Source organism: Lithobates pipiens, unplaced genomic scaffold (assembly GCF_037356315.1).
Source record: "Lithobates pipiens isolate NorthernLeopardFrog02 unplaced genomic scaffold, aLitPip1_a1.2 Scaffold_8, whole genome shotgun sequence".
In the NCBI taxonomy this organism is placed as follows: domain Eukaryota; kingdom Metazoa; phylum Chordata; class Amphibia; order Anura; family Ranidae; genus Lithobates; species Lithobates pipiens.
In genome coordinates, this window is record NW_027507903.1 from 350,591,894 (window position 1) to 350,616,154 (window position 24,261).

Below are 24,261 nucleotides of genomic sequence, written 5' to 3' on the forward strand. Positions count from 1 at the left end.
GGGACTGTCTTAATATCTCAGAGTCACAGCGGGAGATGCCTTTATATGGGAAACGCCGAACGGATTTCAGGACTGTTGCTGCACTGGAGCTATGGTCGGCACATCTATTGTGACAAAGTTATAATATGTAGACCGGATAAAGAGAGTGCCATTTATTTCCTCACCACCATTGATGCTCAAGGGAAAGACCTAACTCTACCTGACCCAAGGTTTTGTTGGTGAACTGTTCCTGGAGTCAAGTCTTTGAAAATCTTGCGGAAAAGAAGAGGAATTTCTTTGTGTCTTCAGTTTTTCCAATGTTTCTGCAAGTTACAAGGACTCTGGGGTAGTTAGGTAGGTAGTTCTACAAGAAGACGCATGTCAAGTTCTTCAGGCTTTTAGCCCTTCGTGCTCTGTTCATTGACAGACTTGTAGTTACAGCGGCTCTGACCAATAGGTGGCGTGAGTTGGCAGGAAGGGAGTAGTAATAGGCAAAGACTTTCTTTTCTCTTACAAGCAGTTTGAACATGTTAGAGAGATATTTCTTGTGTCTATGAAGGAGGAAGTTCCGTTGTATTAACAATGGAATTTCGCACTTCAAGGCGAAATGTATAGTGTACAGTGTTGTCTTTTGAATTGTGATTTCTTTCAGGATGCACCGAGATCGACTGTCAAGTTCACCGGAAGCCGGGTGGGTTTAGTCATCAGCTGGGTGGTATATGTACCGCATTGAGTATGTCATTGTGAAAAATTTCCATGTTTGAATATGTTTCCTTTCTTTTCCTTCCCCAACACCCAAGAAAATGATATTTTTTTTGATAGGATTTTTACCCTAGTTGTTACCTAGACGATGGGGACATTGTCTAAATAACTGGGGGGATGTGTAGCGGATGACATTTTGGACAAAATGTCATTCATGTGTAAATTTAGTTTTTGCCGCAGAATAATAGGGGTTCTGGGGGTTAATTATGTAGGTTAACCTTGACATCAGTTTGGCTGGGCTGTGTTAGAAGTTCTGCTTGGTCATGTGTACAGTGAAGTGCACATGACAAACCAGAACCAGGCCTGGTTGGACGTTTTGGGTATTAGCCTTCTCGGAACCAATCAGTGGGTGTGCCGGGCCCTGCTGAGGAGCCTGGGAAGGGGTACTTAAGATGTGGAGGTCACATGTTCAAGAGAGGAGTTTGTGAGGCCCGTGTAGTCTGTTCTGGTTCCAGGACCAGGGTAGCCCCTGCAAAGGGTCCCGGTCACGGTGTGTTCGACAACCCGCAGCATGCTTCTGTTGGTTACCCCCAATAGACCTGTCTGGTCTGGGGTCGGGATCCGTCTGTTCCCAAGTCTCGGAACCGGCTGGTCCGAGGCGCAGTAACTGAGGGAGTATTCAAGGTGTCTGGGTGTGCTCTCGGTTTGGAGGGGCACCACAGCTCGTGAAAGTGACCGGGGGAGGACTCTTCGGAGGAGGGCCGACAACTGGCATCCTGTGAAGTGCCTGGTTACTGAGTTGGGAAGGACATTGACGAATCTACACTTTTTCCAGTTGCATCAAGGAGACTGAGAACGTTCCAGGTACTGAAGAAAATGGTTCCTGTTCACTTTTAGTTATAACTTGTTCAAGTTCAGAGGATTTGACAAGTTCTGAAACAATGTGCTGATTGCCATGGTCTCTGGCTAGAGATCTGTTCAGCCGTGAAGTGCCCAGCTGCAAGTGGCTACTCTCTGGGTGGTATTAGAGACTTTGTTATGTCTGCAGTTCAAGGTGCCTGAGCTCTTCACCCTTGCCCTCTGTTCCTATATGAGACTGTGTTATTGGATGTTACCCCTGCAAAATAAAACCTTTCAAAAGGACTTTATTGGTGTCAGCGTCCAAGTTGTTGGGTATCATCCCTGGGAACCCCTAGACGTGGAAGAACAAGCCAAGCAGAGGTAACCAGTAAGCCCAATAAGTCAAGGCTGCCCTACAAAGGGTTATGGCCGCTACATATGATTAGTTCCTGAGATTCTCAGCAAGCAGGGCTCCCGGCTTTAACATAGTTGGGACATACTGTAGTTAGTCAGGTGGAAAAAAGACACAAGTCCATCAAGTTCAACCATAAACCTCGATGAACATAGGCAGAATTTCAGCTGGGCTGCCTAGAAGGGCAGTAGCCTTTCAGGCTGGGAACTTCTCCCCCTGAACAAGACTGCTCTAGACCCCAGACCAGGGCTCGAGTCCTGCAGGAACGCATGGGAACGTCATTCCTGTACTTTTTTCTACAGCAGGAACGACATTCCCTTTGCACTGTGGCTGCAGGGGGCCGACCCTGCCCTCCCTCCTCCTCTTGTGTAAAACATGATGTCCCTGTCAGTGGCGGAGTGTAGCGTGTGTAGTACTGCAGCAAGGGTTAATAGATCATTGGGCACTCGCAGAGCTCATGCTGTTCACCACTAGATTGTTGGGCTCAGGCTGACTGGCGTGGTTCTACACTGCCAGGCAGCAATAAACACAGCAGAAGTGCCACCCGTAGTCCCGCCCACCCTGTCAGGCAGCACTGAGCACACTGGGAGCGGCGCCCGTAGTCCTGCCCACTACTCTCTAGCAGTGGACGGGACTACGGGTGTCGCACCCATGGTGTTCAATGCTGCCTAGTGGTATAGAACCGTGTCAGTCAGTCCGAGCCTGACAATCTGGCAGTGAACAGCGTGAGCTTGGCGAGTGCCCAATGATCTATCAACCATTGCTGCAGTACTACACACGCTACACTCCGCCACTGAGAAGGACAGCATGTGTTTAAATTTTTGCTAATTCCCATTGGCTTGCAGTGCGTCCCACCTTGGGCTTGGGGGAATCTGCAATGATGGGCACGGCGAGGATGCATTGATGGGCACAGTAAGGCTGCAATGATAGGCACGGTGAGGCTGCATTGATGGGCACAGTAAGGCTGCATTGATGGGCACAATAAGGCTGCAATGATGGGCACAGGTGAGGCTGCATTGATGGGCACAGGTGAGGCTGAATTGATGGGCATGGTAAGGCTGCATTGATGGGCACAGTGAGGCTGCAATGATGGGCACAGTGAGGCTGCAATGATGGGCACAGTAAGGCTGCAAGGATGGGTACAGTGTGTTTGCATTGAACCATTATCACACTTTGTGTTTTTTTGTTGGTATAGCATGCAGGTTAAATTATTTGTTGTTAGTTCTGTTCTATATTTATTTTTTTGATGCATGTGAATTTTGGTGGTGTCCTCGTAAGCTGTCACAAAATTTGCACATTATTTGTTAAAAAAGGAGTGCGTATATTACACACACCTCTTTATTTTTGAAGTTGGGTGTGGAATCTTAGGTGAGTTCCCACACTTTTTTTCCCAGGACTTGACCCCTGCCTCAGACTATTCATGTGCTCTGCAGCCACCTTTATCTACTTTCATCATTTCTCATTATCTGCATTTTCTTCATGCCCCACCTTGTATCAATGTTATGAAAAACAAGCACTACGTGAATGATAGGTTACTAAGTTGATTTGTCGTAGAAATATCTGTTTATCAGTTTGGAATAGGTTCCAGTCACCCACGCACAAGGAAACACCTCTACAGACACAACAGCAGTGCTAATACCAGTGCTGAGCTGTAGTCATGTGATCTCATCATATGATTCCCTCACCGTGAGCTCTTGCACATACACAACAGAAACCATTTTTCAGTTGTACAAAGAAAGTGTCCCTGCCTTCCTTTAGATGTGTCTGTATCTTGCCTCGTCTTTAGACTTTGATTACATGCGTGTACATTTCTATCTGTCAGACGCATATGATGTATTGTGTCTGGGCAAAAATCTTGTTTTGTTTGGGGTAAAGTATGGAGGAGTAAAACTTCCTGTCAGGGTTTTATTACTTTAAAAGGATATATACCGTGTTTCCCCAAAAATAAAACCGGGTCTTATATTAATTTTGACTACAACAAATGCATTAGGGCTTATTTTCAGGGGATGTCTTATTTGTCCCCTGTTTTCTCTCCCCCTTTCCCTCCCTGTCAGCTCGGGTGTCAGCATCTCTGTGTAGCACTAACCCCCAAAGGAGCTTCTGGTTTTATTTGGGCTTACCGTTACCTCACCTGCTCGCTTCTCCGTCACAAGGGTCCCGTTGGAAAGTAGCCCAAATTATGATTAATCCGACACTTTTTTTAACATTTATTCAGGATAAGCACAAAAGTCCTTCAATAGAGGGTCAAAGGATAAAGGGGGAGTTCAGGCACCTGGTTATTGCAGGTTAAAGGTATTGGTCAGATCCAGAGGACAAACAGCTCCACAGACTGGATCCAGCAACCACCGGATAGGCCCCTCTCACTTGATCTAGAAGCCGATGAGATGCTCAACAAAGTCTCTGCCACAGATTTGTCAATTGAACTAAGAAATCTTGAGAGAGAGTTTTAAGAACTACCATACAGTACCGGTTTCTTTCAGCTGACCCGGCAATACTGTATGGGTATTGATCCGGGTTCCGTCCTCCAAATGAGTTTCCAGGCTCCTCCAGAGACACCAGCCTTGCGCTCGGTCCTCTACTAGAAAAGTCCTCCCCTGGATCCTCCCTTGGCCTCTCCCCACAGGCGACACAGCAGAGGACCACCCCTGGATCAGTAGGCCCCAAGATTTTTCTGGGCCTACCCTCTCAGTTGCAGAGCCTTGGGCCAGCCGGCCCCGAGGCGCAGGACCATGCAACACAGACCCCAGGCCAGGAGGGCCATGAGGTCGGGATAGCGGACTCCGAAAAACGAACCACCAAAAAATGGCGTCGGTACCTTAAATCCCCTCTGCCAGAATGCACAGCAGGGAAACCACTCCCACTGAACTATTTCCGAGCAAGAGGTGGTATTCAATACATCCAGCCTGCTGCATTTCCACACTTGCCGGCGGTGACAGCGACACCTACGGTAAAGTGGGAACCAATGCAACCTAGCTGGACTGGCACAGAAACCAGAACTTTTAGGAAAAAATTTGCCTGAGCCAACTGCAGCTTCAGACAACTAAATTTGAAAAATAATAGCATTTGTCCATTAGGAGCAGGGCGCTACATCTGTAATCCCCAAAATAAACTTTAGGAAAAGTCCTTGTAAAATCATGTAATCTGCTCTGTAAATGGATTATATAATGTCCAGCGTTTGTCTTTATGTAATTGTAGAAAATACCTTATTTACAGCGCCGCTGTAAATCTCTCACATGACCTGCCAGAGCTCTTCTTCCCTGCTCCGAGCATGGCTGAGGGAGATGCCAGATCCCCATTGACGTCAGCCGGGAGGAGAGCTCCAGCGGGTCACAGGAGTGCCAAGTGGTGCTGTAAATAAGGTATTTTCTACAATATTGTTACATAAAGACACACACTGGACATTATGAAATCCTTTTACAGCGTGGAATACATGATTTTCCAAGGACTGTGACTAAGGCTTATTTTCGGGGTAGGGCTTATATTGCAGCCATCCTAGAAAATTGAGATAGGTCTTATTTTGTATTATTGAAGAGTCTTGGTGTGGGCTAGACCATGCTGCCCATGAAGCCAATTGAGGCAGCTACCTCAAATGGCACAGTGGGTCGTCGTGACACTGAGGTCCCCCATACTGGACACTTCATCCTCAGAGCAGTGCAGTAATGCTGAACCTTTATAAAATCACAGGTTAAGAGCCCTTTCACACCTAGACCCACAGTCACGGTAAAGCACTGCTTGTTTTAGGGGAGCTTTACCGGCGCTTTTATCCCCAAAGAAGGGGTTAACAAGGGGTTAAAAGCCCCCGTGTTGCGGCGCTGCCAAAGCGATTTTCAGACATTTCGGCAGCTCTTAATTTCATTGGGCAGGGCGGTTTGGGAGCATTGTGTGCAGAATTGCTTACAGAACTTTTTTTCCCGTAGGGCAAGCGCACCGCTCCTACTGAAAGCACTCAGGCTTTCACACTGGGCTTGAGAGGCACTTTTACAGGCCTCCTGGCGATGTGCCTCCCCTCCTTGGGCTCCTGATCACTAAAATATCCTATAAGCTCTATTAAGTGAATGCATTAGGGTTTGTTTTATTATAGCTGTTGGACAAGTGCAAAGAAAAAAAAAAAGTTTGTTCATCCTGGGAGGAGCCAGTGATGTCACTTCCGGTGTCTCGTATACCTGGAAGAAGCGGTGAGGAGGCGAGCAGCTCTCAGTATAATATATCACACTGTGATTTTACAAGATGGTATAAATGTGAGTGGGCAATTTTTACATGTTCTAATAAAGAGAAACATATTTTTCAATGATTTTGTACAATGATATTCTTTTATATGCTTTGAGCCATTCCTAAAGAGTGATTTCCACGGTCTGCAACACGGATTGCAGAGGATCCAGGATTCAGTAAATGGCTCCTTTCTAGGATCACTAAAGATCTGTGTACCCAAGGCTTTATCTGACCCGACGGTCTTCCTTTAAGGTGAGCGGTCAGTTCACCTAGAGGTGGTAGGGGTGGTTATTAAATCACTTAGCACAGACTATTATATGGCACAGATTGGAGTGGGTCTGTTGTGCAGATGATATTCCAGACCTTTTTCTAATAGCACTCACTGAGGACTTTATGAACTTTTTCATATACTTGTGTGATTTATGTAGTCAAACACATTTTTAACCACTTGCCGACCAGCCGCCATCATTATACTGCGGCATGCCGGCGCGATCCAGCGAACGATCGTAGCTATACTTCGGCCTTTTTAAGTGGGATAGCAGGCACGGATGTGCTGCCGGAGGTGCGCGCCCGCCCGCTGCACAGTGGGGGTTCCCAATGCTCGTGACTGGCGGTTGCAATGACCTACGGCCACGAGCGATCGTGGGCACAAGGGGCAAAACAGGGACGTGTTTGTGTAAACTAAACACACAAATCCCTGTTCTGTGAGGAGAGGATTGTGAGTTCCTACGAGCTGGGAACCACGATCTCTCATCTCCTATAGTCAGTCCCCTCCCCCTTCAGTTAGAACACACACTAGAGAGCACAGTTGACCCCTTGATCGCCCCCTAGTGTTAACCCCTTTCCTGCCAGTGACATTTATATAGTAATCAGTGCATTTTTAGAGCACTGATCCCTATATAATTGACTTTTAAAATAGTGACACTTACCTGTCCAGCGCGCCCGCGATGTCGGCACCCGAAGCCGATCTCTAGGTCGCCTGTCGGGTCCTGCCGCCGCCATCTTCGGTATGGGAATCAGGAAATGGAGCCTTTCGGCTTCATTTCCCGGTTCCCTACTGCGCATGCGCGAATCGCGCTGCGCAATAAGGACGCTCCCCGCTGCCTCTGGGATCTGTGTGTTTCCCAGCAGGCAGCGGGGCACTTGCGGAAAGGGGCGTAAGTTACGCCCCTTTCCGCAGAGAGCTATCCCGGAAGTGGGTGCAGTTACCTGGATTATCCAGGTAACTGCACCCTCCTCCCCCCTGAAAGGTGCCGATTGTGGCACCGGAGGGGGGGAGGGTTCCGATGAGCGGAAGGTCCACTTTAGGGTGGACCTCCGCTTTAAAGCACCACAGTGTCGTATTGCAAAAAATGGCCTGGTCATTGAGCAGCCAATTCTTCCAGGGCAGAAGTGGTTAAACTCCGTACCAATGCACATGCAAGAAGAATGAATGTATTTTAATACGTCTATATTATACCATTGAGCTGTTTTCGTATGTGTTTTACACAAAACACACTACTCTGCATTTTTTGGCATGTGAACACACCAAAACCCACACATACACACTGCAAACACATGTAAATACAACTCAGTAACAAAAAAAATGAAAAAAGAGCACTGCAAACGCACAAAAACATATAAATACATGAAAAAGTACACGTGGAATGGCACACCGAATGCAGGTTAGGGTTGCCACGTGTCTGGCATTCACCCGGACAGTTCGGGTTTTGAATCATGTGTCCGGGTTTCAGTCCACCTGAAACCCGGACACATTATTCAGCAAGGAATGTAGCTCAGAACAGTGCCCGATAGGAGGGTGAGGGGGCACTATGCACACCACATTACTAGTCTCATTGGAGCGCCCAAATGTGCCCCAGGTCTTTTACAATCATATAGAGTATGCTAAAAAAAAAAAAAAGCTGTGCGCCGCTAAAGCGTTTGGGTTTGGCTTGAAGAAAAAGTGCTAACTCTAACGCAGGGATTGCGCTGTAAAGGACAGCTAAGTTGCAATACAAATTTTTTGTTCTCCATATTAGATAAGCTTTGCATTCATAGACAATATCAATTAAATGAAGTCAATGAATCTATAAATTATTAGGTTTACTACAATCTTTATTTTAGTTTTTTATTACAGTCCGTTAATAGCACACAAAACATACGTATATAGAGTGCTACTCAGCAGCCCCCTAATGGCCATCAGCAGCAAGTACAGCACGTCTAAAGGGATGCCTGATGTGTGCGCTTTTGCTGGCAGTGTGGAGCCGACCAATGAGAGCGCTTGTAGTCGTTCCAGGGCAGGAAGTGGCTGGCAGAGCGGGGAGTGCTGTGATCGGGCGGAGTGTATGTGTGCAGTCATATGACTAGAGACAGAGATGGAGTGTTGCTGGAGATAGTTGGTGGTGGCGGCTGGCGTTATGTGTCCAATGCTGACACTTTAATGTCACTTTGTAGCTGGGACTTTCCAGCAATATGCCGCCCACACTTTTTCAGAAGCTTTTCAGCAAGAGGAACGGGCAGCTGTCCCCAAGCAGAGACCACAGAGAGGACTATGCCTTCAGGTACCTCCATTATTTCTATTATTACTGCTGGGGGGAGGGATAACCTGGAACTGTCATCATATGATATGACAAAACCTGCAACCTCTAAAAGGATATGTTATCTAGGAGCAGCTCTGCCTTGTATCTTCTCATCGTGGTGACCATACACACTTCAATACCTGATCGATTAATTTTCACAGCAATATCTATAATCAATCTATAGTCAGAATAATCAATTGGGGGATGTGATTGATAGCTGCAAGATAAGATTGTAAGTTATCAATCATACCAAGTGATCGAAACGTTATCAAATTTATCTCAGAGTTGCAGAATGATGCAAAACCGTTGATTATTCTCTGCCTTGGGCAATTGATTCTGTTCTAAATAGATTGGATGGGATGCTATGGCTAATCAATTGGTTTCTAATTAGATTGTTTTGATTAATCGGGTAATAAAATTGAAGTGTGTATGGCCACCAGAAGATGTCCTGGTGATGTTCTTCATACATTTAACCTGACCTAGCAGCTTGTCTGCTCCTGAATTGTATTTTCTGTGTGATCATTGGATGTGTTGATAGTGTGCACACCGCACTTCTGCTGCCCTTTGGGTAGCTATAGGCAAGCCATTGTCCACCAGGGTTCCATGTAACCCTAAGGTTCTTCCAGTGATTGCTGGGGGTTCCTTGAGTTGTGGCTGATTGACTTCCTATATCAGTGATGGGGAACCTTGGCACTCCAGATGTTTTGGAACTACATTTCCCATGATGCTCAACTACACTGTAGAGTGCATGAGCATCCTACAGTGTAGTTGAGCATCATGGGATATGTAGTTCCAAAACATCAGGGGTGCCAAGGTTCTCCATCACTGTCCTATATGAAGGCACCTGAGTAGTTCTAGGGCCAACACCACTTAGCTGAGCTAGTGACATGAGACCAATGGCCAGCGTGAGGGGCGTCATTTTCCTCACTGGCCACCAATGTAAAGGACATTTTTTTTTTTCTCACTGGCCACCAAGGAACTGATTTCAGCGAGGGTTTCCCAAAAGTTGAAAATGATTTCAAGGGTTCCTCTGGGGCAAAAAAGTTGAGAGGGTATTATTGAAAATGGCTGGAATGTCAGCTGCTTTAGTATGGGGGAAGATACAGATGTAACGTATAGGAAATGATCTGAGGCATGCAGTAAATACAAAGTACTAAAGTCCAAATGTTTACACGCATCTTATGTAATATTTTGGAGTTCTCTAGGCAAAAGGCCAACAATATTATGATTAAATGCCAAATATGCATTTTGTTTAGTGGAGATTTTGCTGGTGATCCCTTGGGCTTAAAGTGGAAGTAAACCCATCGATTTAATAGTTTCAAAAAACGGTTACATTCCCGGCATGCTGGAAATGCTAACTGTCACATTGGCTGTGCTCTCAACCAAACTGTCAAACCATCCAATGGCTGGTGTCATAACTGATCACATGTGCAGCATCATGACAGTTGAAGATTAAACAGAGGCCAAGATGGCAGCTTCCTTGTCTGAAAACGATATAAGGGTTTATTTACTTCCACTTTAATTTATACTTGGGTGGGAAAAATAGGCGGTTGAGCCCCACACCTCCCTCTTAAGCTGCAAATTCAGCCAGGCAGGGATGTAAACCTAGTATTAAAGTAGTATCTCCAGAGCCAAAGTCCTCCTTGAATCAAATAAATACTAAAACCGCGCTAAAAACAAATAAAAATGATAAAATTAATGGTGATGAAACCTAATGAAAATGAATGGTGATTGAGGTGGCGCTGAGCGGGTGACCCATAGGGATGTAAACATACCATGGCTGCGATGCTTTGCTCATGGCATGACAAAAATGAACCCCTCTGTCATGATTGGCAGGCTGTACCACTGCCAAGCATGACCTGTTCAAGTGATGAATAGGGCTGAGCTACAGTTGTGAGCCGAACACTAGGCTCGTGGTTCGACCTTGTCCAAAAAAAAGAAAAAAAAAAAAAGACAGGATCGCCTCCTAAATGCCTGCCAGCCATGCCTGCACCAATCTCTGAAAAGCAATCTATTGTGAATTTCTCTTCAAAGACCAACACAGGTGTAAGCAAGCCCTTAAAGTGCATGATAGGGAAAATATGTATTTTCTTTATGTCCAAAGAACCCTACTGATTATTCTAGAATAGAAAGTATCTTTTTGACACACAAGCCAGTTTCCATAGAAACATAAGTACTGAGACCTTGTGAACTTGGCCCTTAGGATGTAATTGATTCCTATTAGGCTTCTTGCTCACAGACCTGATTGTTTACACACAGGATCCTAAGTGTAAAACGCAAGTTCTGTTCCATGAAGATCGTGCGTAAAAGTGTATAAAAAAAGAAAATGTTTCTTCATCCTCTTGAAGGCAGCTCATACCACATTAGTATGAAATGTAAGTTGAGATATACAAATCAATAAAAGAATAAGAAATGTGGCGTAACTTTGCATTTTTGACACCCTGAGCTGCTTTCTTCTCCAAAATAGTTTTCAGTAATAATAATGAAATGAAGCTAGTAGTAACCAGAACAGGGATACAGCTAATACAAATTGTAGTGTTACCTTTGGTGGTCATTGAACAAATGTTCACTTATGTTGATGGTCAGCTGGCTCGTGTCTTCTTATTTATGCTGTCCAAGAATGAGCCCCATTTTTTTTTTCCTATTACTTCCATATGCATCTATTTCTTAAGCAAAACCAATTCCTTCAGGGCTCATTCACCCCTCTTCTGGTGTGGGAAGTGCCAGTTTCTCTGTGCGTTTGCAGGGTGCACGCTGCTCTCATTAGATGTGTGCAGGTGCCATTAATTGTTCATGGCTCCCCAATCGCATCTACCAAATGCCTGCACATTTGGGGCACCAAAATCAGTGGTACAGTGCGATATATTAAAAAAAAAATTTCGTGCATTCCCACGGCTTTGGCAGCCCATTGTAATAAATGGGCTGTAAAAAAACACATCTTGCCGGAAACCTGCAGAAGTCGGAGCGACTTGTGCGATTTGACAGGTCAAATTGCATGACAAGTCGCCCCCTATTGTCGGCAATGGCACTGTTCAAATCAGTCTGATGCCAACATTGCGGCGCCGCATCAATTAGAAAAAGTAGTTGCTTTTGGTGATTTCACGTGCGACTTGCTTAGGCATCTATGCATGAAGCTATACAGATGTCTTCCAAGTTGTACCTGAAGTCGCAGTGACATGCGGCTATGAAATTGTGCGATTGTTGTGTTAAGGGAGGGAATCTGTCAGTGTGTTTGTTTGTTTTTTTTTTTTTTTTTTTTTCAACTCGCCAGTTGAACGAAAAAAAACCTGAACGTGTATACCCAGCTTTAGTTTACACACTTCAGCATGGTTCAGATGAATAGGAATAGACTGGAAATGACTGAAATACAGTGTGGAAATGGTTATATGATTGTACATATTGATCATAGATACAGTTTAAACCTGATAAACGTTCTGACCCTTCGATCTAAACCTAAAAGAAAGGCTGTAGATCTACTTTAACATACATTTTGTCATAAAGTATCAGAATAGGCTATGACTAGTATGTAATATAACAATAAAGCGTGTGTCACTCTGTTGTCAAAGAGAATATTGAGAAACCAACTTCTTACCTGATGATTTCAGTATCGTGTGGAATTTTATATCTATTAATTTGTTGTGACAAGACTTGTCTCACATAATTCAAACAAGTCTGTCCGGTGATTTGCATCCATGTGTTGATTATGTGTCATCCAACTTGTGGGAATTCTTGTATTGCTATCTGGCGTATGAATTTATGTGTATTCAGCATGTTCTATTTTTATCTTCTAAGGTAGCTATGTGCTTGGAATCAAAAGTGGAGAGGTTTATGCATCATTTTTAAGAATCTAGGTACAGTAACAGGAACTCTTATTGTCAAATATATAAAATGGCCAATAAAGATATACAGTAATATGGCAATTTTATCTACTTATTGGATACTTTACTCCAAGCAGTTGTCCAGCCCTGCTGAGTTCCCCATGATGGACAACATGGCTACTAAGTAGGCACAACCTGTTTGCATAGGTTTATTATACAGAATCACAGTATATATAAAATAATATGCAAAGTGGTTGGAGGGAAGCGTCAGAATGGCAAAAGATGTTTTTATTACAAATTATATGAGCAGACTGAAGTTCCTTTTTTAAATACTCTAAAATCCTATAAGTTCTCTTTATTGATAAGGAGGTTAGGCAGATCTTCATTTGTAACTAGATTTGAACACTCTGTCCTAACAAAGGTGAACGTGACACTAAACCCCGGTTTTAAAAAATAAAATTTATATTTTATTTTTATAAAATTCTATATTTTTACTTGCTCTCACCCTTCTCTAAACCTCCAAATTTCTTCCTTATTTTTTAATAGTTTTTTATTTTATATGATTATTATTTTATTATATATAGTCACAGTATTTCACAACAGTGACACCCCTCACGTTTTTTTTATGTCTTTTCATGTGACTTCATGCACTAAGGCAGTGCTGGAAAATAATGGTGGCCATACAATGTAGAGAATTTGGGCCCAATTTGATAATTTTCACTTAGGGGTGTACTCATTTTTGTTGCCAGTGGTTTAGACATTAATGGCTGTGCGTTGAGTTATTTTTGGGGGATAGCAAATTTACACTGTTATACAAGCTGTACACTCGCTACTTTACATTGTAGCAAAGTCATTTCCTCAGTGTTGTCACATGATAAAATATTGGCAAAAATGTGAGGGGAGTACTCTTGTGAGATACTGTGGGACCATGAAGAACAAACGTACCCGCCTTTTTAACAGGAGGTTGGATCACAATATATATGTGTGTGTGTGTGTGTATGTATATGTATATATATATATATATATATATAATATATATATATATATATATATATATTTATTATAATTTACACATACACTTTATTTTTTATTTTTTATCCAACCTCCTGTTAAAGGGTGGGTACGTTCATTCTTTATGGTCCCACTGTTTGTAAGAACGTAGCCACCTTCTCTTGCACGCTTCCAAGGTGGGCTATGGGATGTGTAGCATGCATTCAGCAGTCTACATGACCACAACTAATGTGCACTGCTCCTTCCAAGCAAATGGAAGTAAGAGGGGAAAAAAAGGTTTGGGATCTTATAGAAGATGTTACAAGGAGGCAAAAAAAACACAGTAAAGCAGGCCATACATTATGCAATTTTCTTTTCTTTAATCACGAATCGTAGAAAGAAAATTGCTCCCTCCCACTGCATTATTATGTTCTGATAACAAGAAACTTCCCATCTATCCCAGAATACAATGATCACTGCTAGCCGCTATAGCCTTGGACAGTGATTGTACTAAAAAAGCCAGACAGTCTGGTTGTACTGAAGTCAATCGATAGACTCATTTTGATCATGGCTGGCTTAAACCCTCTCCTATACCCAGTGAAGGGAATGATGATACACAGGGATAAAACAAATCTCCCTATATAATTTTTTTACTTGCATATATACTGTCTTCAGCTTGCTATATACTTTAGAATTCTTACATTGTGTTAGAATTTTTACTTCCTCATTCAGCAGTAGGTGTGGATTCTTGCCTTTCATTATGTGATAGCTGATTGGTGGAGAGACACCACTCCCCCCCCCCCCCCCCCCCCAACCACATAGGCAAAAGAAGAAATATTCTTTGAAAGCTGTGCTGTGACAAGACAAGCTCTCTGCTAATCCATTTATAGTACCCGCCCCTACACAAATTTCCAGCTGCTTTTATCTCCCGTCTTGAAGAACTTATCAGAAGTTATCATGCTGATAAGGGAGGAATAAAACAGCAGAAAGACATGGGACTCAGGGCTTTGGAGAGAGATAAGTAAACGCTACAGATATATGTGCCTAGGTCAGATTTCTGAATCATTTACAGGAACTTTAAGAAACTATTTCAGAGTCATTAAAGAGGAGCTCCAGTCTCCTAAGTGAAAAACTGTAGCTGCTGAGTTTTTTTAATAAACCTCTACTCGCCTGTCCTACGATCCAGCGGTGTGCTCACCCCAGCCAGTTTCTCCCTGTGTCCTCTCTCACCGGCATCTTTACTATTGGCATCCGGCAGTGACTGCTTAGGGCAGTGATGGCGAACCTTGGCACCCCAGATGTTTTGGAACTACATTTCCCATGATGCTCCACTACACTGTAGAGTGCATGACCATCATGGGAAATGTAGTTCCAAAACATCTGGGGTGCCAAGGTTCGCCATCACTGGCTTAGGGCTTCACAGCCAGATGCCCACTGCGCATGCACGAGTGGCGCTGTGCTCTGTGAATGGCTCTGCAGTCTTCTGGGACTGACCACGTGTTTCAGAAGACCTCGAAAGGGAGGGGGGAAGGAGAACTTTCGCTTCCGATTGCCCAGGTGATGGGAGCACAAGTGGGAGCGGGTACCTGTCAAAACTGGGTACCTGCTCCCTCACCCCCCCTCCCCAAAAGCTAAATTTCACCAACAGGAGCTGGGGAGCAGGCCTTAAAGTGGAATTTTCACTTTTGGGTGGAGCTCCTCTTAAGTAGTGGATGTGTATTGATTGTCTTTGAAGAATAAAGAGATTGTTTAATGTCAGTTCACATCTATGGCAGCATTACTTACCCAAGTAGAGTTTGGAATCATTTCCCTCTTCTTTTATGTAACATTACATACTTTTCTCATTATGCCCAATGGTGTAGCAAATTACTTTCCATATGTATACTGCCATGTAGATGCCAGGAAACTCTGGAAATTCATTCATACTTATTATAATTTTCCTTTTTCTGTGGTAGCCTATGCTCCCCCCCCCCCCTTCCCTTATACACGTTGAGCTATTTCCGAAAATAGATACTGTGGGTTGTCCAGGGGGCGGAGCCTAGTGCAATATGTATGTATATAAGTTACAGTAGATATGACTCTATATACTGGAAACCGTATATTAGCTTTAATGATTCTTCAGATTATGGCTCTCAGAATAAAGATGTTATCTGCTGATTTTGTTTGCTCTGCAGCCATTCGTTTCATGAATGCAGAGCCCAGTTTTATTTTTAATATCTTTTTATTCTGTTAACATGCGTAACATCTGTCATTGGCTGACCAATATCTTCACAGATAATTAATTTAAAAAAAAAATACTCCACCCTTCAACTGATGTAGTATTTTCAATAATGTCTTTGATAATGATTGCAGCAATGGTAGGTGGCCTTCCATGTAGCCTCGTCACCTCCTATGTGACCACTCAGTTTAATATGTCAATTTACTTAGAAAAGGAAGCATAAGGCCCCTTTCAGACGGGCGTCTGTTCTGCCGCTGTTAAAAGCATTGTTATTTGCAAATTCAGAGAATCCTGGCACAGTGTTCACTTGCAGTTGTACATTGTAATTAGCTGCGTTTACAAGCGGCTGCGTTGGAACATTCCTGCCATGTCTGATGTGCTTCCTGTTGGTTTTTCTGTCTTTGTTGCTGCTGCTATCTGCAGGAGAAATAGTACACTGCGATTACCTGCAGTTATGTGCAGATAGCTGCGCTAAATCGTTCCTGGACGCAGTCAACTTTATTTTTTTTTCTATCTGCACAAAACCGCATGTAACAAAACCGCCACTAAACGCAGTGTGTGAATGGGGTCATAGGAAAGCATTGTGTGGGTTTTTAGCTGCGGTAACAAACTTCATCTGTCCACAGCTAAAAGCACAATTCTATCCGCCCGTGTGAAAGGGGCCTAAAGATGTACATCTGTTATTTTTTTTGTCATGTAACTGATTACTCATCACAGATCCTGAGTAATATGTACAACACTAGAGTTTTCGGCTCCCGAGTTCAAATCGGAAAGGAGATAAATCTAATATGTTTTTAGGCTCATTCTCTGAAAACATAAGTGGTTGTAGATGTTTGAATTTGTTCTTTCAACCATTAGTTTGTTGTAACGTTTGGAGCGGTTTTCACATTGCTAATGAAGTATGGGAGAATCATATTGATTGCTGTGAAAAGCAAGAGCGGTTATTGCATCAGACACTTTCAATTAGAAGGCAGGTTAAATGTGATGTCGTCTGTATAGTCCTTAGGAGCAGACACAATTGGGAGCGCTTCTGAAACTAGCACAAGCTCAACACTGGCCAGTTTTTGTGTTTTGCATATTTTCCTCTGAAGTGTCATTTCTTTTGGCTATGCTTAGCAAAAATCTCTATACTGTAAATTAGATTATTTGATCTATATATGCGAGGGGTGTACTCACTGTTGTAAGTTACTTTTGATCCTGAAGTTGGGCTTTTACTAAATGGAAATAATTTATAGAGCATTATATGTCCTATAGCATGTTTGAGGTCATCTGTCGGAATTTGTCCTGTACTTGAAGTATTAGTCATATTTAGATAGTGGAAGTCAATTTAAAACTATTTGAAAGTGAGTACACTTCTCACATTTTTTAAAATCTTTTATTATATCTTTTCATGTTACAACACTGAAGAAATGACACTTTGTTACAATAGTGAGTGTACAGCTTTTTTAACAGTGTAAATTTGCTGTCCCCTCAAAATAACTCAACACACAGCCACTAATGTCTAAACCGCTGGCAACTAAAGTGAGTACACTCTAGAGCGGCACGATTAATTATCAAGAATAGTTATCGCAATTTTTTTTTCCCCAGTTGTGATCTTGATAAGTGTTTCCTGGTTCTTGCTATGCAAAGAATTCTCTCTGCTCTTCTGAAGCCACAGCCTTCAAAAGAAAGGAAGGAGAAAAACTGGGCAGTCTGCCAAGAATCATAACATTCATAGGGTGGAACTAAGTCTGAACATTGTAACAATTTGTCAATGGAAGAGCCTTTGTGTGTAAATGAAGAAAGTTTAAACACTAAACCTTTTTCTGACATTTTGTTGCTTTCAAGTTAAAAGAAAAAAAAAAAAAAAAAAAAAAAATATATATATATATATATATATATATAATTTGTATTTTTTAGTAGAGACCCCAGAGAATAAAATAGTGGTTGTTTCAATATTTTATGTCACACTGTATTTGGGCAGCGGTCTTTCAAATGCAATTTTTTCGGAAAAAATGACTTTAATAAAAACCAGTAAAGTTAGCCCAATTTTTTTTTTTTTTTTTTTTTGTATAATGTGAAAGATTTTACCTTGCGAGAATCGTGATCTTTTTATTCTAAGCAAAAAAAATTGTGACTCTCATTTTGGACAGAATTGTGCAGCTCTAGTACACCCCTAAGTGGAAATGTCCAAATTAGGCCCAAAGTGTCTATTTTGTGTGACCGCCTTTATTTTCAAGCACTGCCTTAACCCTCTTGGGCATGGAGTTCAGTTCACCAGAGCTTCTCAGGTTAACACTGGAGTCCTCTTCCACTCCTCCATGACGAACATCAAGGAGCTGGTGGATGTTAGAGACCTTGCGCTCCTTTACCTTCCGTTATGAGGATGCCCCACAGATGCTCAATAGGGTTTAGATCTGGACAGGGTGGATTTTATTTAAATCGCGATTTTTAAAGAGAAACGGTCATCTCTTCCCCACAGCAGCTCCTTCTCCTGACTCGCTGTTGACTCACTGACAGTCCCATTCACTTTAATGGGAAGGCTGGTAATGTGGCAGCAAGGTGTGGGATGTGGCGGCAGAAGGTGAGTGGATGCACTGCCATGATGGATCTCAAATGACAGGTGCGCTTTAAATGTAAGGACTTATTCTTGCTGGTGGTTAGAATCTTTACTATTTGGAAACAAAATGAAGATTCCTATTTAGAATAATAAGTTTTCAGGTCAGTAAAACAGTGATTATCAGAACTGATTCAGTCATACAGTTTGTAGTGTACATAGATTTGCAAAACAATGGGATAAAGGAATATTCCTGAACTTTGTTTTATCTCATGGTTACAAAACTGAATTTAATCCACCCTGGGTCTGGAGACATGCTTGGCCAGTCCATCACCTTTACCCTCAGCTTCTTTAGCAAGGCAGTGGTCATTTTGAAACTGTATTTGGGGACGTTAAAATGTTGGAATACTGCCCTGCGGCCCAGTCTCTGAAGGGATGGGATCATGCTCTGCTTCAGTATGTCACAGTACATGGTTCCCTCAATGAACTGTAGCTCCACAGTGCCGGTGTCTTGTCAAATAGCGTCCTCCATCAGATAGTGTCCCCTGCGTACTGCGCATGCGCAGTACACAGGAACACAGATTCCAAAAATTGCCGAGGATGAACGGCGCCTGCGCCGCGAGTCCAGGTTCTATCCCCACTATCCAAGTGGACATAGAGTTAGAATAAAAAAAGAGCCAAGCGCAGCGAGGCCGAGCCCGAAGCGTGGCGAGCGAAGCTAGCCCACGAGGGGCCCTCTAAAATTCACAACCCTATGTCCGCTTGGATGGTGGGGCTACCACCTCCACTCACGGCGCAGGCGCCGTTCAGCTTCGGAGATTTTCCGAAGCTTCGTCTGCTCCGTACTGCGCATGCGCAGTACGGAGTGGACACTATGTGATGCCCGTACTCTATACGCCAGAACACCGGCAGCACTCATGCAGCCCCAGACCATGACGCTCTTACCACCATGCTTGACTGTAGGCAAGACACACTTGTCACACATCCTTGACACCACCTGAACCAAATAGGTTTATCTTGGTCTCATCAGACCACAGGACATGGTTCCAGTAATCCATGTCCTTAGTCTGCTTGTCCTCGACAAACTTTTTGTGGGCTTTCTTGTGCAGAACCTTTAGAAGAGGCTTCCTTCTGGGGCCAATTTGATGTAGTGTGCGGCGTATGGTCTGAGCACTGACAGGCTGGCATCCCCACCCGTTCAACCGCTGCAGCAATGCTGGCACCACTCGTACATCTATTTCCCAAAGACAACCTCTGGATATAATGCTGAGCAGGTGCACTCAACTTCTTTGATCTACCATAGCAAGGCCTGTTCTGAGTTGAGCCTGTCCTGTTAAACCGCTGTATGGTCTTGGCCTCCATGCTGAAGCTGAGTTTCAGGGTCTTGGCAACCTTATAGCCTAGGCCAGTGATGGCGAACCTTGGCACCCCAGATGTTTTGGAACTACATTTCCCACGATGCTCATGCACTCTGCAGTGTAGTTGAGCATCATATTAAATGTAGTTCCAAAACATCTGGAGTGCCAAGGTCTGCCATCACTGGCCTAGACCATCTTTATGTAGAGCAACAATTATTTTTTCCAGATCCTCAGAGAGCTCTTTGCCATGAGGTGCCATGTTGAACCTCCAGTAACCAGTATGAGAGAGTGAGAGTGATAACCCCAAATTTAACACCCCTGCTCCCCATTCACACCTGAGACCTTGTAACACTTAATGAGTCACATGACATCGGGGAGGAAAAATGGCTAATTGGGCCAGATTTAGACCTTTTCACTTAGGGGTGTACTCACTTTTGTTGCCAGCGGTTTAGACATTAATGGCTGTGTGTTGAGTTATTTTGAGGGGACAGCAAATTTACACTGTTAAAAAAGCTGTACACTCACTATTGTAACAAAGTGTCATTTCTTCAGTGTTGTAACATGAAAAGATATAATATATTTACAAAAATGTGACGGGTGTACTTACTTTTGTGAGATACTGTATGTGGAAAGCCATACAACTGTTGGTAACTGGTTAAATTACCGGGCAAATGTAAAGCTATACTAAGTGTATAGAAAGCCAACACTTTTTTTTTTTTATTTATTTTTTTACTTTTGGATTTAAATAAAGTAGAGAATAAAACCCAAACTAGAACTGCACAGCCTTGTGTGGTGGCCTGGGACAAACTGCCATACTGCTTATGTAAAACGTGTATCATTTATTTTATACAGCAGCATAAGTCATATCACCCAGCTAAAAAATCCCCACTTATAAACCCCAAGAGCATACAGAGAGAACCTGAGATCTATACATCTAACCCAAATATATGCAATTGTCTTAATCATAATACCAGTAGTGCCCACAAAAATAACCAACACAAATGTTTGTAAAATTTGCACTTACCAATACAGTGGAAACATAAAATAACACAAAGGCAATAAGTGCTGGCATAACATAAAAGAAAAGGATTGGAAAAGGAGTTCAGTCCCTGGAAGTCCAAATAGTGCAATGAGGTAGTAATGACATCCACAGACTATATTCATGGGTATTGTGGTTTGTAATCATATTGTTCAGAAACTATTTTGCTAATGACATGAAATTTTTAATAACGGTAGTGTGCAAAAATGCACGTGCCTTATGGTTGAAAAATTTGGTGCACAGAAAGTGAGCTCGAAAGAGTAGCTTGCAGTGGGGCTGCCCTGCACGGCAAGAATTAAATGCTGGTTTAGGGGGTGAGAAAACACATTCTTAGCAACCAGAGCTCCTATACACTCCTTGGTGTTCTCACATCTATGCAGGCCTGTGACCTCTGGAGCATAGGGGACAAAAGCAGGGACCAGTCTTACCGTATGGAAGAAGCCTGCGGGAGTGGAGGATCGGGTAAGTAAAACTGCTTTTATTGTCCGCCTAGACCGAAATGAGCATTTAAACCTAGCAGTGTCGTGGGCAGCCCCGCTGCAGAGGAGAAGCTTTTTTTACTTTCCCGCAGTTCGGTTTTAAGACCTCTGTTAGACTTTTTTTTTTTTCTGCCTGTGCTATCGGGAGCTTTCCCCCATTTCCTGTCACAAAGACACAGCAAGACATACAAGGAGATCTCTCCAAAGAGTAAGGGAGGATATCTGCTCTTAGGCAGGCCATACATGGTCGAATTTCGAACGAATTTTCTTTTCAAAATCAGAAAGTTTTTTTTTGTTTTTGTGATCCGATGATGCCACCATTGCTTTTTGAGAATTCGGCCGACCAAGCCTTCAATTTCACCTCCTGTTGCTACAGAAAATAATTTTCGTCGGTGGGAATCTTCTTTTCTCTCAGTAAATTTTATTTTCTTATTAAATTTCTTGCACAATTCTCCCATCATTGATTAGAAAATGCTTTGTTTTCAAAAAATGTCCGATTTCTCAAATTAGGTTTCCGCACGAAAATCCGCTGTTGCTGCAGCCCACTAATGGTGCGAAATTCGTACAAAAATTCTTAGATACGATTTTCGGAAGAAAATTCTTTCGAAATTCGAACCGTGTATGGCCGCCTTTAGGCAGTTGTCATCAAAACAGGATTTTACCCCTCTTCTATTTCTGTGACAGCTGGAAAAAAAATGTGATTTCCTTTTTATTATGTTCTGTACCAGAGACAGTGGTCATCGGGATCAATCGTGAGACTGGATCTCCCCAAATGAAACACCAACTAAAACAAAATGACCACTCTCCCTACAATTACAACAAAAAGAGTTTAAGGTCTATGTGCACTTTAAATCGATATTAAACCCAAAAGTAAATATTTATTATATTGCAGCTTACCATTTCTTAGATGTGATGGCTGAATTTATTTCCTTTTTTAGGTGCTTTCTTCTATTTTCATCTGGCGATACAACCAGTAAGTCTGTTTTTCAAAAGAACAAGCTCTCTTGCAGTTACAAGGATGAGACAACCCATTTAATAACAGTAGGGGTGCTTACAATGATCAGCTTTTATTTATGTAAAATCCTTATCCCAAAAGGAACAATTTTGCTGGAGTTCAGTTTTGAATTTTTAGTGTATTTAAATCTGCTAGTACATCTAACAGTCCCCTACTCTCAGATTGACCATGCTGCTGTCAAAATGTGCTCCCTGTGCTCGTTCATCCAGAATGGGGGCACTTTAATACAGGAGGTGTGTTAACTGGCTAGAAAAAAAGCTTAAAGAAAGAAAACAAATGCAGCCACCACATCCAATGATTGGTAAGCTGCAATGTATTACATTTTGGGTTTTATACTGCTTGAAGCTACATTCTGATCCAAGTTAAAATCATGTTTATTATGTTTGGCGTCCTGCACAGGTAAATCATTGAAATATCCTGAACTGCAGCATCACACGAGGACAAATGCTGCAGTTCTTGTTCATTTTATTGCAAAGTGCCATGAAGCCAACTTTCTCAAGTGTGTATTGGCATAATGTATTTTCATTACACTGAACACAAGATGCTCAATGTGTGCTCTCTTTTGGCACTTATGCGTACTGACTGTAAAAACACAATTTAAAAATAAACTTTTGAGTATCAAAGTATTGTTTTCTTTGCTTGCAGTGGGGGAGCAGCTATTACACACACACCCAAACCTCAATGTTTCCCCTAATTTGCATCAGTAAGCCAGGTCAGCATTAAATTAAATTAAAAATTTGGACAATGTTGTTATAAATGACCCAGTATATTGACCTCATCTAACTTGATCCTGTACTTTGCCTTTTGCCCATTCTAGGCAAAGTAACAGTTTTTTTTTTTTTTTTTTTCATTAGAGACTCCCATAGGCTGACTTTTTAATAACTTTTTAGTTTCAGAAAGTTGAAACCCGCACAGAGCTTCACAGGATCCTCAACTTCTTCCTTCTTAGAGTTCTAGGGCTTGTTGCATGCTGGCCACCCAGCAATACATTTTGGGGAGGCAGAATAACCATGTTCCCCATGCGTTGCTTTTGGCTGTATGAAATATATTTTGATTTAGAAGGCAAGGAACTGAGTGTGTGTTTGTTTTGGTGCTGTTAGAGTCTGCAAAAAACTTGAGACTGGGGTGGAGGTTCACCTTTCAGCAGGATAACAACCAGAGCTACAGTAGAATGGTTTAGATCAAAGCATATTCATGTGTTAGAATGACCCAGTCAAAGTCCAGACCTAAATCCAATTGAGAATCTGTGGCAAGATTTGAAAATTGCTGCTCAGATGCTCTCCATCCAATCTGACAGAGCTTGAGCTATTTTGCAAAGAAGACTGAGCAAACATTTCACTCTCCTAGATCTACAAAGCTGGTAGAGACATCCCCAAAAAGACTTGCAGCTGTAATTGCAGCAAAAGGTGGTTCTATAAAGTTTTGTTTTGGGTCGGGGGTGGGGTTGAATACAAATGCACGCCACACTTTTCACTTACTACTTTGTAAATAATTTTGAAAACCATTTATCATTTTTCCTCCACTCTACAATTATGTGCCACGTTGTGTTGGTCTATCCCATAAAATCCCAATAACGATCCCATTTACGATTTTTGGTTGTAACATGACAAAATGTGGAAAATTTCAAGGGGTATGAATACTTTTCTATGCTTAGGACCTTTGCAGCCTGTTATGCTGAAAAGAACTGACACATATACTGTAGATCTTCTATTAAAACTTATCTGTCGATCAATTATCTGTCTTATAGGTTTGGCTAATGTTTATTGGCATTCTTTAATTTTTACTTCAATAGCATTTGACATTCTGTACTGCCATCAGCAGGTAACTGCCGCTCCCTTCGCACATAGTGTCAGAGGTGCAGCGGCGGTCAGAGGACTGTCTGTGTCCCAACTCCGAATTAATGGAAGCAAGCAAACATTCATTGATGGGTGCTGGTGAGGCTGCATCAGCCCTGCATACCTAGATGTTACATATTCCAGGTTTCCTGCTGTATTACACATTGATACACCAGGAGACGCAAACACACCCACATCTTCAGCTGCTGCTTTCCCGTATCCTCTCGGCTTGTGCCATAGTTAATTGTAAGACGTTAAGGTAATGAGATCTCC

General features: G+C 42.7%; 1 protein-coding gene across 2 annotated transcripts in view; it reads left to right on the forward strand.

Moving 5' to 3' along the window:
- Positions 1 to 8,457: 8,457 nt before the first annotated feature.
- FNIP1 (folliculin interacting protein 1) overlaps positions 8,458 to 24,261 on the forward strand; it is a 152,724-nt gene continuing 136,920 nt past the window's right edge. For both annotated transcript variants that reach the window (XM_077473330.1, XM_077473331.1), the window contains exon 1: positions 8,458 to 8,682. In XM_077473330.1, coding sequence (XP_077329456.1) covers positions 8,594 to 8,682 — 89 coding nt within the window. In that variant the 5' untranslated portion in view covers positions 8,458 to 8,593. The remainder of the gene's footprint in view (positions 8,683 to 24,261) is intronic.